The 21,207-nt window shown below is 43.7% G+C and overlaps 1 protein-coding gene across 1 annotated transcript in view; it reads left to right on the top strand.

The window, feature by feature from the left end:
• Positions 1-421: 421 nt before the first annotated feature.
• The window catches only part of MASTL (microtubule associated serine/threonine kinase like), a 55,112-nt gene continuing 34,326 nt past the window's right edge, over positions 422-21,207 (top strand). Inside the window, exons 1-7 of the mRNA XM_068121097.2 lie at positions 422-811; positions 1,319-1,456; positions 6,031-6,170; positions 16,136-16,224; positions 16,350-16,456; positions 18,620-19,031; positions 20,490-20,683. Coding sequence (XP_067977198.2) covers positions 584-811; positions 1,319-1,456; positions 6,031-6,170; positions 16,136-16,224; positions 16,350-16,456; positions 18,620-19,031; positions 20,490-20,683 — 1,308 coding nt within the window. The 5' untranslated portion in view covers positions 422-583. The remainder of the gene's footprint in view (positions 812-1,318; positions 1,457-6,030; positions 6,171-16,135; positions 16,225-16,349; positions 16,457-18,619; positions 19,032-20,489; positions 20,684-21,207) is intronic.

Genomic DNA, 21,207 nt, shown 5'->3' with positions numbered 1-21,207 from the left:
ATTGTAAGAGTTAAATAACATATTTTACCGTTGGTCGTTTATAGGCTATATAGATCATAGTAGATCTGAAGTGTTTATAAAAATGCTTCTATTAGGATTAATTAATAAGTCGTGCTTCATATTTTCGTGCATTTCTCCTGCATGACTTGATCCACTTTTTATTTCGGAGATTTATCCCGTTTTTTTTCATTTTGGCGTTTAATTTTGCCCATTGCTTTGTTACGCGTAGCGGCCCTGTCAGTGTAGTTAGCAAACGTATATATAATGCGTCTTTCCATTTCGAGGATATTTTGTTCATTTGAATTTTCTATTTCATACCTTTAAATTATACCAACTATCCAAAATGTAGGTAATATAAAAGCAAAAACATAGAAGTAAACGATCGTTAAGAGGAAAAGATGATTGTTATTCCTTTTTCTTTACACTTTACAGGCACTGTCTGCGGACAGGCGCCAATGGGGTCCTGTTGGAGTTCAGAGTTTTTCCCCCATTGTCGAGTTTAAATTTCAATACAAACAAGCCACGGGAGATTTAAACAAGGGTTGGAACGAGGAGAAAATTATTACCGTTGTTATTGCTCGCTATGGCTGAGGAAAGCTGTGAAATACCCGAGGATGAAATAGTTGTGAATACGAATGTCGCCGAGGATATTGTTGCGAATCAGAATATCGCCTACGATGACATTGTTGTGAAAGTGCCCAAGGCTCCCAGCATCAAAGAATTTTCAGTGTTGAAGCCTGTGAGTCGTGGGGCCTTTGGCAAGGTGTACCTTGCTCGAAGGAGTGGAGACAATCGCCTCTACGCTGTCAAGGTGTGCTTCGATTCTCCTTTACCTTTTACAGGTCAAGTTAATATTGTGTTTTGTGCTTTGATGGTCGTCTTTGTTGCCTTCCTCTGAATCCCAGGGCAAGTTGTTTCTGGTGAGTATTGCTCTGTGGTAAATCCCATTTGGAGTGATCTTACCTGTATTGGCAGGTAGGTGCTCCATTACCAATCGGCTTGTAGAGTGCTCGCCAGGTGGCTTAAGCATAAGCTTGTAGGGCGCTCGCCAGGTGGCTTAAGCACTCCAGCGAGACGGTTGATAAGGAACGGCTTGCTTTGCAAGCGCGAGCAAGCTGATTGGCAATGGAACACACCCCAGGTGTGTTCAAACAGCTCTTACTTTGCAATCACTCCACAGGTGTAACAAGTATTTCAGCATTAGTTGAGCCATGTAGTTTCTTGTTCACTCACCTTTGCCAAGTTAACATAAAGTTTCTGATGTACTGGCTTCAGGTGAAAGTGTCGATGTTGAGCCGCACCCTGTCCCATCCCTCAGGTTATGAAGAAGGTGGAAATGGTTAACAAGAACATGATCCATCAGGTCCAGGCTGAGCGTAATGCGTTAGCGCTCAGCAAAAGTCCCTTCATTGTGCACCTGTATTACTCCCTCCAGACAACCAATAATATCTACCTGGTGAGCAACTGTTGTTTGAAGCACTGGCTCCTGCTTGTGACAGTGATTATTTTATTTCATTCTTTTAACTTTGCCATGATTATTTACCTTCGTTGTTTGCTCACCTGTCCAGATGTACGAGTGTGAGTCAAAAAGTATCCGCAATATATTTTTTATTGAAATAATGTTATGTCTGTAGGGTAGAGCAATATCTAGAGTCAGGTAGATATGAATAGGTAACATGCTTCATCTGTCACGATAGGGAATCTACCTTGTAATATGTGTTACGTGGTCCCCTCGGTGACTACCTGGTCTCGGTGACCCCCGGACCGTGAGAGGACCTTCGCCAGCAAGTAGTATTATATATATGCGCTTTCGCAACGCAATCCCTATGAATTCCACCCAAGAGAAACTGATGTGCAATGATATATTTCCAGGGTAAGGATATCATACGATTTCAATGATACAATCACGGATATTCCCCGAGCAATCAACAACAAACAACCATCAGCAATTCCCAATCCACAATCAATTCCCTATATGATTAAGATGGCCATCTTATATATGTGTGTCCACGTCTGTACTCACGACCCCCTTTTGGTCTCTGCCCCTCACAATGTCTCTGGGCCCCTCCTGACCAAGATGCTGGTCGGCGTCGCCGCACTCGGGCGGTTGAACGAACCCTGGGTGGACGTTTTTCCACCGGGCAGGTATCGTACCAGGCACCGCGGCTGCCGCCCCTCGTGGCCACGCGAAGCGGGTACGGTAAAGCAAGCCAAAAGCCCCACGCCGCTTGCAAGGCGTGTTAGGCCCCAACGTGCGACCCGTACGCGTCTGTTTAGACGGTGCCGCGAACGGTGCCAGACGCGGGGTCGATGCACGGCCCCCTCGTCAACTTGACGTCTCCACCGGGTAGGTACACGTCCCGGTAACTCCTCTCGCCAGAGGGGCTTCGGAACGCCGCTTTTCCACGCAGCGCAAGGTCGATCCCACCTTTCGTCGGAGCGGGGCGAGGAAGAATAATACTCGTCGCTTTTCTTTCTCGTGTCTTTTCTTCTTCCGTTTCCGGTCACTTCCGTTTCCGGACACTTTTTCAGAAGGGCTCCTGACCCTCCAACCACAACAACCCTTAATCTACTCCACATGGATAAGCAAAGACCTGAATGGTAATTCACATACATTCACATAAATATGTAACATATGTAATAAGTTCTGTGTGTGTAGTCCGGTTTGTCGGGTAAGAGTATACCTGTGAACATACCAGGATGTTCGGGTGTTAGATAGTGTAGGGATTAAGATAAACCCCTGTGTGTCACACCTGGTAATCAAATCTTTGTCCCTTATGGCAATGCATACCCATATAAACACTTAGACAGGCCCTGTAGTGCACACAGTAATTGGATTCCCTTCCTTGACAATGACTTTGGAAGAAAACGGACAGGAAACCAGGCCAGGACACCGCCGATGATGGCTGCCGCCGGTCGCATCACGAGCTTACATAGCAACATGCCCAGGAGGCCTGTGATTGGAGGGAAGGCGCTGGGAGGTTCGGTGGAAGGCGCTGGTTGGTGGCGCGCCAAGGCTGACGTAACCCAGGTTATATAAGGGCGCGCCAAACGAAATTTTCCCTCTTGCGCAGCTCTAGCCCTTGCGCTCTCTGGCTGTCTCGACGTGCTTGAAGCTCTTGCGCTTCTTGGTCTTGAGGTCCTGGTGGTCGTTGGCTCACCATCTGCGTGGTGCTTGGAGCGGTGCTCGGTGCTTGTGCTTAGAGTGGTGCACGGACCTCGTGGGCGGTCGACGAGGAGCCTGGAGTGGGCGTTGGCTCGGGCCTTCGCGGTGCTGTGGTGCTGGAGCGAGGGACCTCGTGGTGTGCTGCGGAGCTTGGAGCCGCATAGGGACAAGACTGCGGACAGATAAGACCGCACACCACTTACATACATAAACGAACGTTTTTCTTTTATTATTTCATTTTCCTGTGTGCTGTTTCTGAAGTGAGGTGTGTGGGATCCCAATTTAGGCCCATTATTTGTTTACCGTCGCGTTCCTTGTTATCGGGTGCCGTGAATAAATATTTATTTCTGTACATTCTAATTCGGTGTCGAGTACATTAATTTCCCTGCAGCTGCCGTTGGTTCGCTGAAGATAAGCGCTTTTGCCACAGCTTCCACTTCCCTTCTTCCTTCCGCGTTTTATAGCCGAATCCGTGTTTGGTCGTCGCCTCAAGTAAATCCGTTCTGGTCCATCCGGGGTCCCTGGTCTTAACCAGAAGGGTCCGCTCGACAATAATATAACTTCAATTGAGCATGAACAAGAGCATCATTTTTCCACATCCTCCCCCTCCCTTTCAATCCATGGATTTCTGCCCCTGGTACACCTTCAAGCCACGAAAATCATATCCCTACATGCTTCTCTTCCTTGGTGCAAACAGACAGCGGAGCGGTCATGTTAACTCTTTTACAACGACACAACTACTGACCGCTCAAGGTTGAAATTGCTACACAACGGCGCAGACAGTTGGTGCTTGTACCTGCAAGTGCAATGAGCAACGTAGTGCACACAACACATTTTAAAATAAATCATTGCGGATACTTTTTGACTAGCCCCCATACCTTGTTTGCAATTGCACTAAGAATTTATAGGGTCCTCGTATCTCACATCAACCGATTTTTGGTCCATTGCCGGATAAGGGCTTCAGATGCATGTTGGGAAGTGTTTTGGGTGCAAATTAGTAATTTGGTCAGGGTGCTGGTGATAACGTGCCTGCACTTGGAAATATATCTTTGTCCGCCAACGAGCAGTGGATGCTCAGACCAGACAATAGTAATATGTATTCTTATATACTTGTACTTGCATACGATACGTATTTATACTAACGTCTAATGCATTGCACTCATTGTAATTGCATGCGGAATGTCAGGATTCCTCTTTTATTACCTCCGCCACCTAAGGTGGATGGAGGTTATGTTTTCACCCCTGTCTGTTTGTTTGTCTGTCTGTGCACAAGATATCTCAAAGTTGTGGACGGATTCAAACAACATTTGACAGAGAAGTAATGTATGTGACACTGGCGAAATGATTAGATTTTGGTGAAGATCTGGATTGGGATCCGGGTAATATAATTTTTTAAATGATTCTTCACCATTGGAAGATAGGGCCAAAAACGATATATAGCAGGATATCTCAAAAAGTTGTGGACGGATTTGGCAGCAACTTGCTGAACAGGTTGGGTGTGTGACGAGGACGAATCGATTCGATTTTGGTGAAGATCTGAATATGGATTCGGATAAGATATTTATTTAATTTTTCAAGTGATTCTCCACCATCGAGTGATGGGGCTAAAATCGATACATAGCACGATATTTCAAAAAGTTATGGACGGATTTGGCAGCAACTTGCTGAACAGGTTGGGTGTGTGACGAGGACGAATCGATTCGATTTTGGTGAAGATCTGAATATGGATTCGGATAAGATATTTATTTAATTTTTCAAGTGATTCTCCACCATCGAGTGATGGGGCTAAAATCGATACATAGCACGATATTTCAAAAAGTTATGGACGGATTTGGACGAAACTTGGCAGAAAGGTAGTGTATGTGACAAGGAGGAAATTATTAGATTTTGGTGAAGATCCGGATTACTAATCCGGCTCGTATAAATTTTTAAGTTATTCTTCACCATTTGTAGGTCAGGGCCAAAAACGATACACAGCAGGATATCTCAAAAGGTTGTGGACGGATTTGGACGAAACTTGGTGGACTGGTTGGGTGTTTGACAAGGACGAATCGGTTCGATGTTGGTGAAGATCTGAATGTGGATTCAGATGTGATAATTATTTAATTTTTAAGTGATTCTTCACCATTGAGAGATCGGGCGAAAAATGATATGTGACATGATATTTAATAAAGTTATGGACAAGTTATCATTAAACTTGGTGGACGAGTTGGTTAGGTGACAAGAACAAGCTGATTGGGTTTTGGTTCAAGTCTGAACCCAGATCCAGCCTATGAGTGGGATAGAAACCATAAACTGTTCAGCCTGGTGGAGGTATGTGCCCTACCGAGAGCCCTTGTAGTTTAAAGTAATTAATAGACATTATTAATGTGTCACTGAGTTGGGACGTTCTCACGTTATTTTGTGGACGTAATCAGGACATCTTAACCTATATAAGCACTTGCATTGCCGGTGTCACTGACGACAAAATGTTGAAGCTGTGCAAGATACCATTTGCAAAACGATCCAACATGAAATGGCAGTGTACTTGCCAATTTTAATCACTAACGATAGTTCTTCTGAGAAGATCACCGTTGTGTATAAGGTAAACGTGTACCATGTGTCACAGTCCACATCACTTTACGTTGAATTCCCGTTTCTACCAATACACGCTCCAATAAATTGTTTATTTGAGATGAAACCTCTGCGAGCCGGGTGCCCTGCCCGTGATATTTATAGCTGGGCTAAGGTTCCAACCCAGGCGAGTGTGCGTACCTCTCATCCATCTTGCCAGCTTGGTTCTGGTATACTTTGTTAATTTTGGAGTGTGTGATCGTATAATCTAGTGATAGGTTGTAGTTTGCTGCTGCTTTCTTTAACTACAGGTGATGGAGTATCTTGTTGGAGGGGATTTAAAGTCATTGCTTCATGTGTATGGCTACTTTGACGAGGAAATGGCCATGAAGTATATTGCAGAAGTAGCGTTGGCGCTGGATTACCTGCACAGGCATGGCATAACACACAGGTATGAACAACATGACATTCGAGACTGGACCACACTCTTGCTTTGCTCATGTTTTGCTGGCTTGTCTGCTGCATGTCATTGTGTTTTTTTATGATTTGCGGAATGAACGATTTGCAAATACATCGGTTGATCTAGTTTGTTTTTTCTGTCTGTCTTGTTTGTATTTCAATTGCCTACAGGTCACATGTTTATTCCGATCTTCACAAAACTCCTGGTAGAGATAGTGACAAGCTGGAAGCCTGTTGTTTTTGAAGTCAATAGGTCAAAGGTCAAGTTCAAATAAATCTTAAATTTTCAACCGATTCACTTTATCGATCTACATTCTGCATATAAAACTGAAAAACATGGGTGGACGGTGAACCCTCGGAAAGGTGAAGTCTTTGTTGACCCCTGTGATTGTCTATTAATTACGGACTATTGGAACATTGGAACATTGGAACATACATTTTAGACATGGAGACCTTTAGAGCCCTTTACACATTTTAGACCTTTTAGACCACTTCAGACCATTTTAAATATTTTATACCCTTTGGACCTTTTAAGCCCCTTAATAACCTTCAAACCATTACGCCCTTTAGAACCCTAAGACCCCGCCCGAAGAACCTTAGGGTCGTTTATAACCCTAAGTCTCTAACTACTTAAAGTGAGCCCTTACCAATTGAAGATTCAACCCCCCGCCCCCAAATCTCTCCCTCTCTCTTCTTAATACTACTCAACAAAACTTGAGATTCGAAGGATTTAGATGCATCTCTAGCAGCCATTACGAGGGTTTTTGTCATACTCCCCTCACCTGCCCATATGTGGAGCTCAAAGTTTTGATCACTGGATTTGAAAACCTTCAAATCGGGTTATCTTTTTCTCGGTTGAAAAAAAAAACATCTAAAAACATTGAAAATTGAGAGATCTCGCAGAATTGCTCATTTTAACCGATATAAGTATACACCCTATTCCGTGCAAATCCAGTCAACAGGAGGGTGCACCAGGGGGGCTCGATACACTTCAAGTAGTTAACACCCCCAAAAACTCTCAGACCGGTAAGACCCTTTATGACCCTTTGGGACCCTATATACCCCATGAGAACCTTTAGTCCCATAAGACCCGATGGACCCCGTTAGACCTTCTGTCTAAGGGCTTTCTGCAATAACATTTGAGGGTCACCAGTTCCAATAAAATGGCCCCCCTTTGGTAAACAACCTCAGGACCAATCTAAGAGGGCACAAAATATGATTAATAAAATTTCTTTCTTTTTTTCAGGTTCTGCTCATCTTGGTTAGTGGCAGAGGGGGAGAGAACGGCCCATGCAGCATAAAGAAAATGGTGTCAATGACAACAATTTTGCCCCATTATAATCAAATGGGATATTTTTGTGATTTTATTATTACGAAACCTCAGGAATTTTTGACGATATCAGATTGAAACTTACACAGCGTATTTGTATGCATGTGTAGTATATGTTTATATGAAACTGGAAGGTGTGAAAACATTTTGCTACCTCGGAGACATGCTGAATGGAGAAGGTGGATCAGACTCGGCAACGGTTGCTGGAGTGAGATGTGCATGGAAGAAGTTTCGGGAACTGAGTGGCGTGCTGATGAGGAGGGGAGTGTTGTTGAAGCTGAAGGGAAAGGTGTATGCTGCATGTGTGAGAAGTGTTATGATTTATGGGAGTGAGACATGGGTAATGAATGTAGAGCAGCAACGAAGGTTGGAAAGGGTGGAAATGCGAATGGTTCGACGGATGTGCGGAGTATCGTTGAGAGAGAGGAAGACAAATGATGAATTGCGAAAGATGATGGGAATAGAGCCTGTGATTGATGCTGTGAAGAGGAACAGGTTGAGATGGTTTGGTCATGTGTTGAGGAAGGATGAAAGTGACTGGTTGAGAAGAGTGATGGAAATGAATGTAGAAGGAAGTAGAGGACGGGGAAGACCGAGAAAGACTTGGCTAAAGATGGTGGAAGAAGAAATGCGGGCAACGGGGTTAACAAGGAGAGATCCAGAAAATAGGGCAAAATGGAGAAGATTGTCATGGGGACCGCAAGGCTAACCCCCGCTCTAGCAGGGAAAATGGCCTTTAAAATGCATGTTGTTGTTGTTGTTGTTGTTGTTGTTGTTGTTGTTGTTGTTGTTGTATATGTTTATATAAAATCTGGTCAAGATTAGTCAAAGGTCAAGGCCAATGCCATGCAAAACATGTAAAACACCTATGAGGCCACAATTAGAAAATGTATCGACCAAATTGTTGATTGCACAATTGCACAACATTCAATCATGTGAAACACCTGATTGGTCAAATTTTCCAAATTACAAAATTTGCTGTTTCTATGGAAACTATTTTTGTCCCCCGTCGCACTGCGGAGCGAAAGGGGGACTATGGTTTGTGTGTGTGTGTGTGTGTGTGTGTGTGTGTGTGTGTGTGTGTGTGTGTGTGTGTGTGTGTGTGTGTGTGTGTGTGTGTGTGTGTGTGTGTGTGTGTGTGTGTGTGTGTGTGTGTGTGTGTGTGTGTGCGTGCGGGTGCGGGCTTGTGCGTGCGTAAGCGAAGGACCGAATTCTAATTTGGTGTGTGGGTGTATGTAAGCATAAGGAAGAACGCTATGGGAAATTGGGTCGCCACGTCAAAATCCAAGACGGCCGCCACCATATATATGTCTGAACCTTGTCAGCGAAATATCTTGAAAAATAAACGAACTACTAACTTCTAATCTGGTGTGTGGGTATATATACGCATAAGGAAGAACGCTATTGAAAATTGGGTCGCCATGTCAAAATACAAGATGGCCACCGTCATGTATGTCTGAACCTTGTGAGTGGAATATCTTGAAAAATAAGCGAAGTACCAACTTCTCATCTGGTGTGTGGGTGTACCTAGGCATAAGGAAGAAGGCTACTGAAAATTGGGTCGCCACGTCAAAATCCAAGATGACCGCCCCCATATATATTTCTGAACCTTGTGAGCGAAATATCTTGAAAAATAAACGAACTACTAACTTCTAATCTGGTGTGGGTGTATCTATGCATAAGGAAGAATGCTATTGAAAATTGGGTCGCCACGTCAAAGTCCAAGATGGCCGCCTTGCGTCTCCCACTTTGTCAACTCATCACTTCACCGACGGGGGACCTAGGCGTAACGCTTGTTTATTTGAATTTCGCAAATATCGTGCTAGCACGACATCTTGTTTATTCATCTATATATAATTCCAGTAGTGTGTGTGTGTGTGTGTGTGTGTGTGTGTGTGTGTGTGTGTGTGTGTGTGTGTGTGTGTGTGTGTGTGTGTGTGTGTGTGTGTGTGTGTGTGTGTGTGTGTGTGTGTGTGTGTGTGTGTGTGTGTGTGTGTGTGTGTGTGTGTGTGTGTGTGTGTGTGTGTGTGTGTGTGTGTGTGTGTGTGTGTGTGTGTGTGTGTGTGTGTGTGTGTGTGTGTGTGTGTGTGTGTGTGTGTGTGTGTGTGTGTGTGTGTGTGTGTGTGTGTGTGTGTGTGTGTGTGTGTGTGTGTGTGTGTGTGTGTGTGTGTGTGTGTGTGTGTGTGTGTGTGTGTGTGTGTGTGTGTGTGTGTGTGTGTGTGTTTTTGTTTTTTTTGTCTGTGACCGCTGTTTCTCGACAACCACGGGTCCGATATACTTGAAACTTGCCAGGTATATTGCTGGGGACCTGAGGATGTGCCTTTTCAAGTGCCTTTTCAAGGTTTCATATTAATCGGAGAAGTAGTTACCGAGCTATGGCGATTTATTTACCAAACTCCGCAAGCCGTTCGCTTTGGCTTTGCGAATGGACCAAACCATTTCATGTAAATAGAGGGGGGGGGGGGGGGGGGGGAGGATTCACCGTACTCGCAAGCCGTTCGCTTTGGCTTTGCGAATGGACCAAACCATTTCATGTAAATAGAGGGGGGGGATTGTCACCGTACTCGCAAGCCGTTCGCTTTGGCTTTGCGAATGGACCAAACCATTTCATGTAAATAGAGGGGGGGGATATAATTTTAGATATATATATATAGTACGGGCATGCCCTAGTTTATTTAATTGCAGTATTCTCCATAGTAGCTGTTGGTTTACGTATACCTGCTGAACAACGCACCACCAGCTCATAGATTGTGAAGATAACTCGTAGATATTAGTGAAAATGAATGGGAAGTTCGGTATACACCGTTTATTTGCTGTCTTATGTACCATCGTACTAAAATATCCAATTTTGTGCCTGTCTATTTTTGACCATGATACATTCAGTCATTATCCAATCTCAACCAAACTTGACAGGAGAACTAGACATGAGTCAAACGATGGAGGTCGGGGCGACTTAAATTTACTCCCCAAGGGGGTTTCCACCTTCCGCGAAATCCGTATTAAGGTGTATGTCTGTGTTAAATTAGCTAATCATGGCGTTTTTCCAAGGCTGCTTCTACTAACAATGTAATAACAACAATAATGATAATAGCATAGTATTAATGTTATTACAAAACAATGTTGATACTAATAATATCCCCTCACACCCTTCCTTCCAACCCTCCCCAAAGGGGTTTTACTCCTTGGAACAAATGCCGTGTTAGGGTAAATAGCTTATCATGGCATTTTTTCCAAGGCTGCTTCTAATACCAAAATTCATAATAACAATCTATCTATAATTCCAGTAATCTCTGTACGTTTGTACGTCTGTTTGTCTGTGACCGCTGTTTCTCGACAACCACGGGTCCGATATACTTTTAACTTGCCAGGTATATTGCTGGGGACCCGAGGATGTGCCTTTTCAAGGTTTCATATTAATCGGACAATTACTTACCGAGCTATGTCCAAAAAACGATTCAACCAATCAGAGAGCAGCGAACGATCGCGTGTGCCGAACGTGGAGGACACACTCTGCCTCGGATGGCACATTTGAGAGCGTATTCATTTATTTCACGTTTGCAAACTATGTTGGCGTTAAACTATGTTTTAAAACTAATAAAACCGAATTTGCGATTCATTCGCTTTCCTGCGCGTTTGTGCACGCGATGGCGATTTCTTTACCAAACTCCGGAAGCCGTTCGCTTTGGACCAAACCATTGCATGTAAATAGAGGGGGGGGATTGTCACCGTACTCGCAAGCCGTTCGCTTTGGACCAAACCATTTCATGTAAATAGAGGGGGGGGATATAATTTTAGATATAGATATAGTACGGGCAATGCCCTAGTAATGATAATGCCATTATTATTAACTAGGGCATGCCCGTACTATATATATATCTAAAATTATATCCCCCCCCCTATTTACATGAAATGGTTTGGTCCAAAGCGAACGGCTTGCGAGTGGTGACAATCCCCCCCCTCTATTTACATGCAATGGTTCGGTCCAAAGCGAACGGCTTCCGGAGTTTGGTAAAGAAATCGCCATCGCGTACACAAACGCGCAGGAAAGCGAATGAATCGCAAATTCGTTTTTATTAGTTGTAAAACATAATGCCCAATTATTCAATTATCGCCAACGTATTTTGGCTTTTTGCAATTTAATCGCAAGGAAAAGTAGAAAGAGAAGAGGGAAAAAAAGAAAAGCCTTGCCTTGCTGCAAACAGCTGCTGCAAACAGCTGCTGCAAACAACAACAACATGGAAGGCTGCACTGTCCGGAAGTTGGCATATCGCAGTTACGATTATTTTAGTGTTAATGGCCAATTATTCAATTAGCGCCAACGTATTTTGGCTGTTTGCAATTTAATCGCAAGGAAAAGTAGAAAGAGAAGAGGGAAAAAAAGAAAAGCCTTGCATTAACGCATTAACGCTTGCATTGCATTAACGGTTCGGCACACGTGATAGCTCGCTGCTCTCTGATTGGTTGAAGCGTTTTTTGGACATAGCTCGGTAGGTACTTGTCCGATTAATTACAAACCTTGAAAAGGCACATCCTCGGGTCCCCAGCAATATACCTGGCAAGTTTCAAGTATATCGGACCCGTGGTTGTCGAGAAACAGCGGTCACAGACAAACACACAGACACACAGACACACAGACACACAGACACACAGACACACAGACACACAGACATTACTGGAATTATAGATAGATGATGATAATAGTATTAACACTCTGCTGTCCATATGTCACATGAAGAAGAAGCAGGGCATCAAGAATTTCATCTTTGGAGGAATATTTCCGTTGAAAATTGTGCATCGGCAATAACAATAATAGCATCCCTAATAAAATTCATGGAACGGTGTTTGTTTATTTGTCACACTACTCCTCCTACAGTTCTGGCCCAATTCTCCAGACTTGCTACATAGGATAAACATGATCCCGATTAGTGTATAGGGGTGTTTTTATCTTTGCCGGTGGTCTTGGAGAGGGCATGGGAGGGCATGGGAGGGCATGGGAGGGCAGGGGGAGCTGGGTGGAGAAACGCAAATTCTCTATGTGAATGTGTATTGTGTAGCACCGCCTTCAGGTGGGAGAGGGTATTACAAGTCCCCACCCTTTACCGTCCAGTATTCCTTTCCCCACGTTTTTCAGGGCAGTGAGGTGTTTTGAATTATAAGCAGTAGGCATGTTTTTCTTCTTACACGTAGCCTGGGATTTTTGTTTTTTTTGACAGCGATTGAGAGAGCAGTCAGTTGCCTATACACTGCCCAAATAAAGGTATGTGTCAGAAGAATGTGTTGCATGCTGGAACAAGATCGCCCGTAGGGGTGGGTACTCTGCTCGTAATAATAATATCACTGTTGTTACAAAATAATAATAACATTAATTATAATATCAACTATAATAAACCCCCAGCCGAGTCAAAAGCATCATTTAATCAACTAAACCTTTATTAAAACCTCTTTACAACTCGGTACTTGTGTATGTGGCAGATTAAGATTTCTGCTGCTGTTGAACTGATTCATATACAAATGGGTCGTGTTTTTGTATACATTATCGAGGATCATGGAAAAGCTAGAGCAGAATGGAAAGGAACGGGATGAAAGGGGGGAACAGGAGAGTTTCACTTCTACTTCAACAGGAGAGTAGAAGTGAAAGTGAGATCGAGGGATGGGGGAGAAGGACACATGGGGGAACCCAAGTTGCGCTCAAGCTGAATGAAACACTAATAAGAGGAAGGGGAAAGGGTGGATGAAACAAAACGAACAAACCAACCAAACCACGAACGAAAAGAGGTGAGGGAGAGCGGGAAACCACAATAACCTGGAAAAATAGAGTACTTGGGAATGGGGTCATTTGGGTATAAGAGATAATGAGTATGGATGGGAGATGGCATGAGGGAGTGATGAGCAGCTTTCTTGAAGCCATGGTGCGAAGAATGGGACTTAACACACTGTGCAGGTTAGTTCTACGGGTGAGAGAAGAGGAACAATTGAGTGGAGGTGAGCAGTGAGCCTGGATTTTGGGAGTTCAAGAAGAAGAGGGTTACTTACTGACAGACCGTGTGTGCCATGTTGGGCCTGGCGGTTGGCGAACTATCCTCCCAGCCCTTAGCATGATTACACCTCATGTAATCTTCCAATTTGAAAGTTGAAACTAACCATGCTCATGTTAGACCAACTTCTCCGATGCCTAAGAGGAATTCCAATTACCCCAAGCACAAATTTCTCCAGCGTGAGTTGAAAGTGTCGCTGCCCTTTGTATGCAACAACAATCGCTACTACTGATTCGTGTGCTGATTAATGCATTTGACTCTTGTGTCGTGGCTGCCTCAGTTTCTGTAAAAACCTGTCAGATTAACAAAGCAGGACTCTTCAATGTGGTGAGAACCTCCGGTTCAGGGTTTTTCGCACATGCACGGTGAAATCTGAGCTGCTCGTTTCCACCTGACTAAAGCTGAGTTTTCCCAACCGGAATCGTCGTGTTTTATGTTGTCATCCGTCTCTAAGTGTTGCTGTTCTATCCCATGCAATATTTCATGTTACTTTGTTCGTTGTGTTGTGCTATTCGTTTCGTATTGTCAAGGCCTAAACGGCCTTCTCTCGGATAGAAATTGTATCTTGCTTTTATCTTGGATATGTTCCCAGTTATCTTTCTTCAATTTCCTCAACACAATCCTATTTCTTTTCCTCGCAAAAAATCTAAACAAAACAAACAAAAAAAGCTTTATACCTAAACTACGTATGCAAAAAAAGAAAAAAAGTCCACGCTCTGACCACTTTGAAGAGTCCTGCTTTGATGCATCTGGTGAAATCACCAGACCTGAGGTTGACACTCTTCTGACTGTTTCGTTTTCCACAACACCTTATAAAAGGTCAATATTGTAAAGAGGTTTTGTTTTCATAAAAGTGACATTGTGCTCACGTATGCAATTTGCACTGTGATCCTGTGGAATAGTGTAGTTGGCTGTGGCATCAGGCATGCAGTGTATAGTTCAGTGTATCGGTCCCCATGTGTTTTATACCTCTCCCCCCCCCCCCCCCCCCCCCTCCCCTTCCCACGCCTCCTGCCCCCAAGCCCTCTCCCTCCCACACTTCTCCCTGCTCTCAAATGTTGTGGTTGTGTGCTTCCCCTTCTCTCCCCATCTTGTCTTCCGCTCCCTCTTTTTGTATATTTTGTTTGTCTGGTTGATTTGTTTGTGAAATAAATGTTAGCTCTTTCACGAGCCTCGATTCAGTATACAAAAAAAAGAAAGAAAAAAAAAGAGCGTAAAGTGGGAAGGCTTAATGGCTTATACAGTGCAGTTTGAAAAGGGGTTTAATAAACTATGTGCTGTATCCAAAAGTTTTGTGTGCTTTATATGCTTTACCACATCCCTGTTTCCACCTTCGCACTTTGTCCTTATTGCACGCGAGTCATGTGGGTTTTACAACATTTGGTAGGCCGATGCCTGACAGGATGCCTGGAAGTGTCAAAACAACAAGTTTTAATGCTTTGTGAGCAGTGAAGGTTTGATTTCGGGAGCCCCAATACGGCCGCTATGTGGTCACATTTTGGACGTAATCGGATACCCGTCCGGTATTCAGCTTTGTGTAGACCAGTGCATTATGCTTATTTTTATGCCTCCGCCGACAAAGTCACTGGACGCATTATGTTTTCAGGTTGTCCATCCGGCTGTCCGTTCGTCTGTCTCTGTCTGTCCGTCCGTGATAGGTTTTCGTTACCGCTATAACTTGAAGGGCTGAAGGGATCTCACGTGCATGGTGAAAGGAGTCTGCAAAGAGTGCCAGGTGTGGTGTGCCCTGTGGTTTTCTTCACCGCGATAACTTAAAGGACTGAAGGGATCTTAGTCAAACTTGGTGCAGGTATGTATAATGTGGTTAAGATGAACTGATTAGATTTTGGAGTCAAGAGGTTAAATGTTAAAGTTCAGAGGTCATGCCAGGTAAAAATATGATAACTTGAGAACAGCTTAAGGGATTTAAATCAAACTTGGTACAAGTATGTATAATGATGTAAACATGAACTGATTACATTTTGGGGTCAAAGGTCAGATGTCATTTAAGTTAAAAAAAATTATGTTGCCGTGCCAACTTGTGAACCAGTGATGGGATTTTGAACAAACTTGGTGCAAGTATATATGATGCAAAGGTGAGAGGTCATGACAGGTAATATGTGATAACTTGAGAACAGCTGAATGGATTCAAATCAAAATTGGTACAGGCATGTATAATAATGTAATAATTTGGGCGGAGGCATATCGGGTGACGTCGAAGAGTCGTTCTAGTTTGTTTATTTGATCTCAGCCAAACACACAATGGTAAGTATCAATCTATTTTCTTTCTTTCTTTCTTTCTTCCTTCAAATGGCTGTTTCTTGTAATCTCATGACAAATGGCATAAGCAATTTTCAAGTAGTTTTGCTAATTTGTTGTGCCTCGGTGAAACTATTACTGGCTTATTTAAACTGACATCTGTATTAAAAACGTTTTACCTTTTCACATAAAAATCGATAAATATACTGTATATCACTGCCATGTACACCTACCCTCTTTTACCAATGTACAGGTACTTTGCTAAGTGTGGGGAGAACTGTGCTTTATATTCGATTTTATAACTTGCTTTCCCACACTTCTGCATCCTTTCAGGGACCTGAAACCAGACAATATGCTCATTTCGAACAGTGGTCACGTCAAACTCACTGACTTTGGCTTGTCCAAAGTGTGCCTTAATCGTGGTAAGAAGCTACACCTGTACCAATCTGATGAATAATCCTGCATCCAAGTTCATTCAGTTTCGGAAGAAGAATATACCTTTTCAAGATTTTTTTTGATGATTGACACTGCATGTTTGTTCAATCAGAAATCAACATGGCAGACATCATGCACACACCATCTATGCATGGAAGGAAGAATATCCCTTCTCGCACTCCTGGCCAGATATTGTCACTTGTTAGCTCCTTTGCTTTCGTAAGTACTGATTCTGTCAGGATTTGTATGAGCTGCATTCATGTCGCAGTGACTCCCGGGCTGGAAATAAGATGAGGATATCTGTGTTTGTATCTGTGTTTTGAAATTGACAATACCTATTTAATAGAGGTTCATTGCTGTGACATTCCAAAAAGTGTTTGATTTTCAAAGTTGCATTTTCAAAGCCGTGAAGCTTTATATACACCATGCGCTCAGACATAACTGCAGTGAACGAAGGAGCCTTGATCAATGTAATCCATAATACTACATGGATTTCCCGCTGTCTTTTAAAATCTCAGAACCACTTTACAGAGTTGGGAATGTTTCTGGTTCAAATTGGTGAAAATATGTGGCAGATCCGACACGCCAATCCTCACCTCTTTAATACTGTTACGTTTGTGGGGGTAGGGATACTTTAGACCAGGTAGATTTGTGTAGGTAGCATGCTCCGACTGACGTGAAGAAGAAGAAGAAGAACCACCACCTTGTAATAAGTGGAGGACCTGTTTAGCCCGAATGTCAGATGAAGTTGTGTATTTGTCCCTGTCACAAGGGGGCAGGGCATGTTATTTAGCTCAGGGATTAGGTCAAGTAATTCCCTGTTCGTCGTTCCCTATGCGATTTATCCTTTATCTATTTTAGCACCGTGGGGGTAGGGATACTTTAGACCAGGTAGATTTGTGTAGGTAGCATGCTCCGACTGACATGAAGAAGAAGAAGAAGAACCACCACCTTGTAATAAGTGGAGGACCTGTTTAGCCCGAATGTCAGATGAAGTTGTGTATTTGTCCCTGTCACAAGGGGGCAGGGCATGTTATTTAGCTCAGGGATTAGGTCAAGTTATTCCCTGTTCGTCGTTCCCTATGCGATTTATCCTTTATCTATTTTAGCACCGCACCATAGACAGCAGCGCAGGAAATGCCCATTAACTACACTAAATAACAATAAAACCAACCGGAAGCCAGTTCTGAGCACTGCCGATAGGACACCACCATCTACATCACCACGAAGGTCAAGCAGGCCGAAGACACGCCCAGAAGGACAGTGATTGGGCGGGAGTTGACCAAACAGGAAGGCCAGGGTAAGAAGGGACACGCTGATTGGTAGAGGGAAGGGCGAGTAGGACTGCATTATGAGAGCGGAGTGCATGTTGATTGGAGGAGAGCTGAACATGCAGCGGGGGCCTGCTGGAATTGGTAAAGAAGCACCGATGATGTCACAACCGGACGAATAAAAGGACTCAGACCGACATTTTAGCTCTTGCCTTTTGCCCTTCACGCCTTCATCTTGCCCTCGACGACCTCTTGCCCTTCCTCGCCTCTCGCACCTTCCTCAGTGCATCGACGTTCCTGCCTCTCGCTCACCCCTGGTCCTCGACACTCTTGCTGACACCATCCTTTGATGTGCAAGGAGAACGGAGGCCGACGCAGCTGGGGAGGCAAGCTGCGCATCTGCCGTCCAAGACGGACCGTGCAGTGAGACCTGGCTTTGTGCTCGCGCGCCAAAAGACGTGCGGGTTTTCCCGCCAACGGCCGGAGACGATTCCTGAGGAGAAATACCCCAGCCAATTGAGTTAAGTCCTCCAAATTAAATACCCCAGCCGATTGAGTCAAGTCTGTGAAGAAACATGTCTGAAGAAATTGAGTGTCTTTGAAGAGAAACAGGTTGAGATGGTTTGGTCATGTGTTGAGGAAGGATGAAAGTAACTGGTTGAGAAGAGTGATGGAAATGAATGTAGAAGGAAGTCGAGGACGGGGAAAACCGAGAAAGACTTGGCTGAAGATGGTGGAAGAAGAAATGCGGGCAAGGGGGGGGGTTAACAAGGGGAGATGCAGAAAATAGGGCAAAATGGAGAAGATTGTCATGGGGCCCGCAAGGCTAACCCCCGCTCTAGCAGGGAAAATGGCCTTAAAATGCCTGTTGTTCTTGTTGTTGAGTTAAGTCCTCCAAATCATTAAGGTAAGCTGGTATTTCTCTTCTAAGGGGTGTGTTTATTATTTATCCAAACACCCAGTTTTCATTCATACACTCCTTTCGAGTTCCCTCAGTATGCCTGCAAGTTTCGGGCGATTAGGTTTCATAGTTTTTGAGTTATGGAGGAGACACACTGACACGCATTGCCTTTTATTGTTATTATTATCTTCTTGTGTGACTTGATGGCAGGGTCAGAAGTCTTGTGAGAAGTCTTGCGAGCATCGTGCTGCACAGGGAATGCAGTTGTCTGCAGAGAGTGGTTCTTTGCAGTTCTTGGTTACGAATATAGAGAACATCAGCTCCTTGCAAGGTCCCATCTCTCTGCAAATGAGCCCTTTGGATGGTTGCTGCTCCTCTGTCATGGATATTTCTACATTGGCATCCAACACCTGTGGCACATCCATGATGGAGATGTCGGTTCAAAACCCAAGTCCCTGCTCCATGTCATCTCCAAATGCATTGCAGGCTTCCATCCCTGTACTGGTTCAGCCATTGCCCTGCTCCACCCCTGAAAATCAACCACCTGGCAGAATGCAGGAAGAACACAGGGTGGCCATGCTGCATTGCGGAACTCCACTACCCAAAATAGTTTCTTCATTAGGTAAGCAAGCCTGGTAGAATCTGTTCCCCCAAAATCTTAAATTTATTTGATGCTTCATCTATGCTATGAAAGGGCTGTGTGTCTATGTGTATGTCACCATTTTTCTCAGAGATGACTGAACGGATCTCTGTCAAACTTTGAGTTCATCAGTGAGTGCCAGGGAGTGTTTTAGGCAAAATAAATAATTTACTCAAAATATATATTTTAAAATGAAGTAATTTAATCCTCCAAACATTTTGTGGAGGGGTGAGGCACCTTTCTTACCAATAGCTCCCCCATAAGCCAGGCAGGGGTAGTCAATTAATTTTTAGCAAGGTCCAATTTTTTTTTTTTTTACTTGAAACGGATGTACAGTGCCAGCTGAGCTATGTCGGTAATGTCACAGGAGATTCGTCCATGGCCAGTGAAACTTCCCTTTAAACATTCTCTCTTTTCATTTTCTCACACAACTGCTCAATCGTCCCGTGCCATTATTTCTGAGCGCCATATGCCATATAGCCGTTGTCTGAAAGCGGAACTTGTTTTGAAGGCATCGACAACTTATTTGTTGTCAGGAAAAAAATTTCTGCTGTAGTTATCATGCACTGCATACGGTCACTGGCATCTGTAAACGGCTTCCTGTGTTTTTCTATTTCCAACACACACCTCTGTGATGCTTCAGCTGCGGTTTCTTGGGTGGTAGACATCCACGAAAGTAGGCTTGTGATCCGAATATATCCTTCTTTTCATGCTGCAATTTTCTCCTACCTTATGTGGCTGCGGAATTTATATTTTTGGATTTCTGGTGGAAGTCTCCATATTTGGTTTGTCGTGTCTTTTGATGTTGCCACTTTTAACGATAGCTACAGTCTTTGCACAAATGATACACAATGGTCGCGCATTGGTCCTCTATGGGAAAACAAAACAATATGCATCGGTCCACTCTTCTTTAAAGGAGCGATTTTTCTGTGTCAACCTTTCTTTTCTTTGTCGCTGCCATGCTTAAACTTCACGGTTTTCCGTGAAACATCGAAAACGCGTCGGGGAGGAAGTACGTCATCACACCATTACCAGGCGGAAATGCTATTTAGCAGGCGGAAATGCTATTTACGTGCAATGGACAATTTACTCTATGGTAAATATATAATGTGTGATGTATGGCGTCTTTGCGTCTTTTTAGCGACCTCTCTTGCTATATGATGTTGCGCGTTTTCTGTCTTTTAAAAATGCTGTTCTGACCACCTTTTTATTTTCCTGCAGCCACGATATTAAATTGATTTTCACAAGGCCATCTAGGTGTATATTTATATCTAATCGGATTACATTGAAAATTACGTTTTATTTTTGCAAAAATTTTAAACATTCTCTCGGTCCATTCAACAATATCCGGCGGTCCACCTATTGACGACCACAGCCGTAAGCCATGTTTATGACACAATTATGGTTTCTGCCACTATTTCATTGTGCGTGTGCGTGCAGGCGTGCGTGCAGCTAACCACACTGCTCGGGCATCTCCTGCCCCCGTGCTCAGCCTGACTCCACAGCTGTTGGAGGCACGAGCAGTGACAGGTGGATCTTCAGAAAGCAGTGGCTCTGTTTTCCTACACTCAAGTGAAGAGCATTCTCGTCACCATGGTCTTTCATGCGGCAATAATGAATCCAACGGACCCAAAGTATTTTTATTTTTCTCTTTTCATCTGTAGCCATCACATCCTTTTGTGATATTGGGAAACAATTGCGTTTGGTAACACCGACTTCTATGGTATCCTGCAGCCGACAGTGCAGAAAAAGGAACGCAACCTGAAAGTCAGAAATAACCCTAGATTGATTACTTCAATATAGTTTACTGCATTGCATAGTGTAGCGTGATTCGGTACCCTGCCTTTTCTTCCTGTGCTCTGCCTTTCTCTGATTAATAATTCCTTCTCTGATTTAATGGGTAATTTTCTCCGATGCTGTTTGCCCTTTGATTTTGATAACACGTTTTGCTGACACACTACATGTACAACTAGAACGGCACTCGGTAGGGCGCATACCTCCACCAGGCTGAACAGTCAATGTTTTGTATCCCACTGATAGGCCGGATCTGGATTCGGACCTGAACCAAAATCTAATCGGCTTGTTCTCGTCACCTAACCAACTTGTCCACCAAGTTTAGTCATAACTCGTCCATAACTTTTTTCAATATCATGTTATT

This window comes from Myxine glutinosa, chromosome 6 (genome assembly GCF_964187855.1).
Source record: "Myxine glutinosa chromosome 6, kmMyxGlut1.1, whole genome shotgun sequence".
Lineage (NCBI taxonomy): Eukaryota > Metazoa > Chordata > Myxini > Myxiniformes > Myxinidae > Myxine > Myxine glutinosa.
Note: the sequence above shows the minus strand (reverse complement) of the source record. Positions and strands in the feature narration are given on the sequence as shown.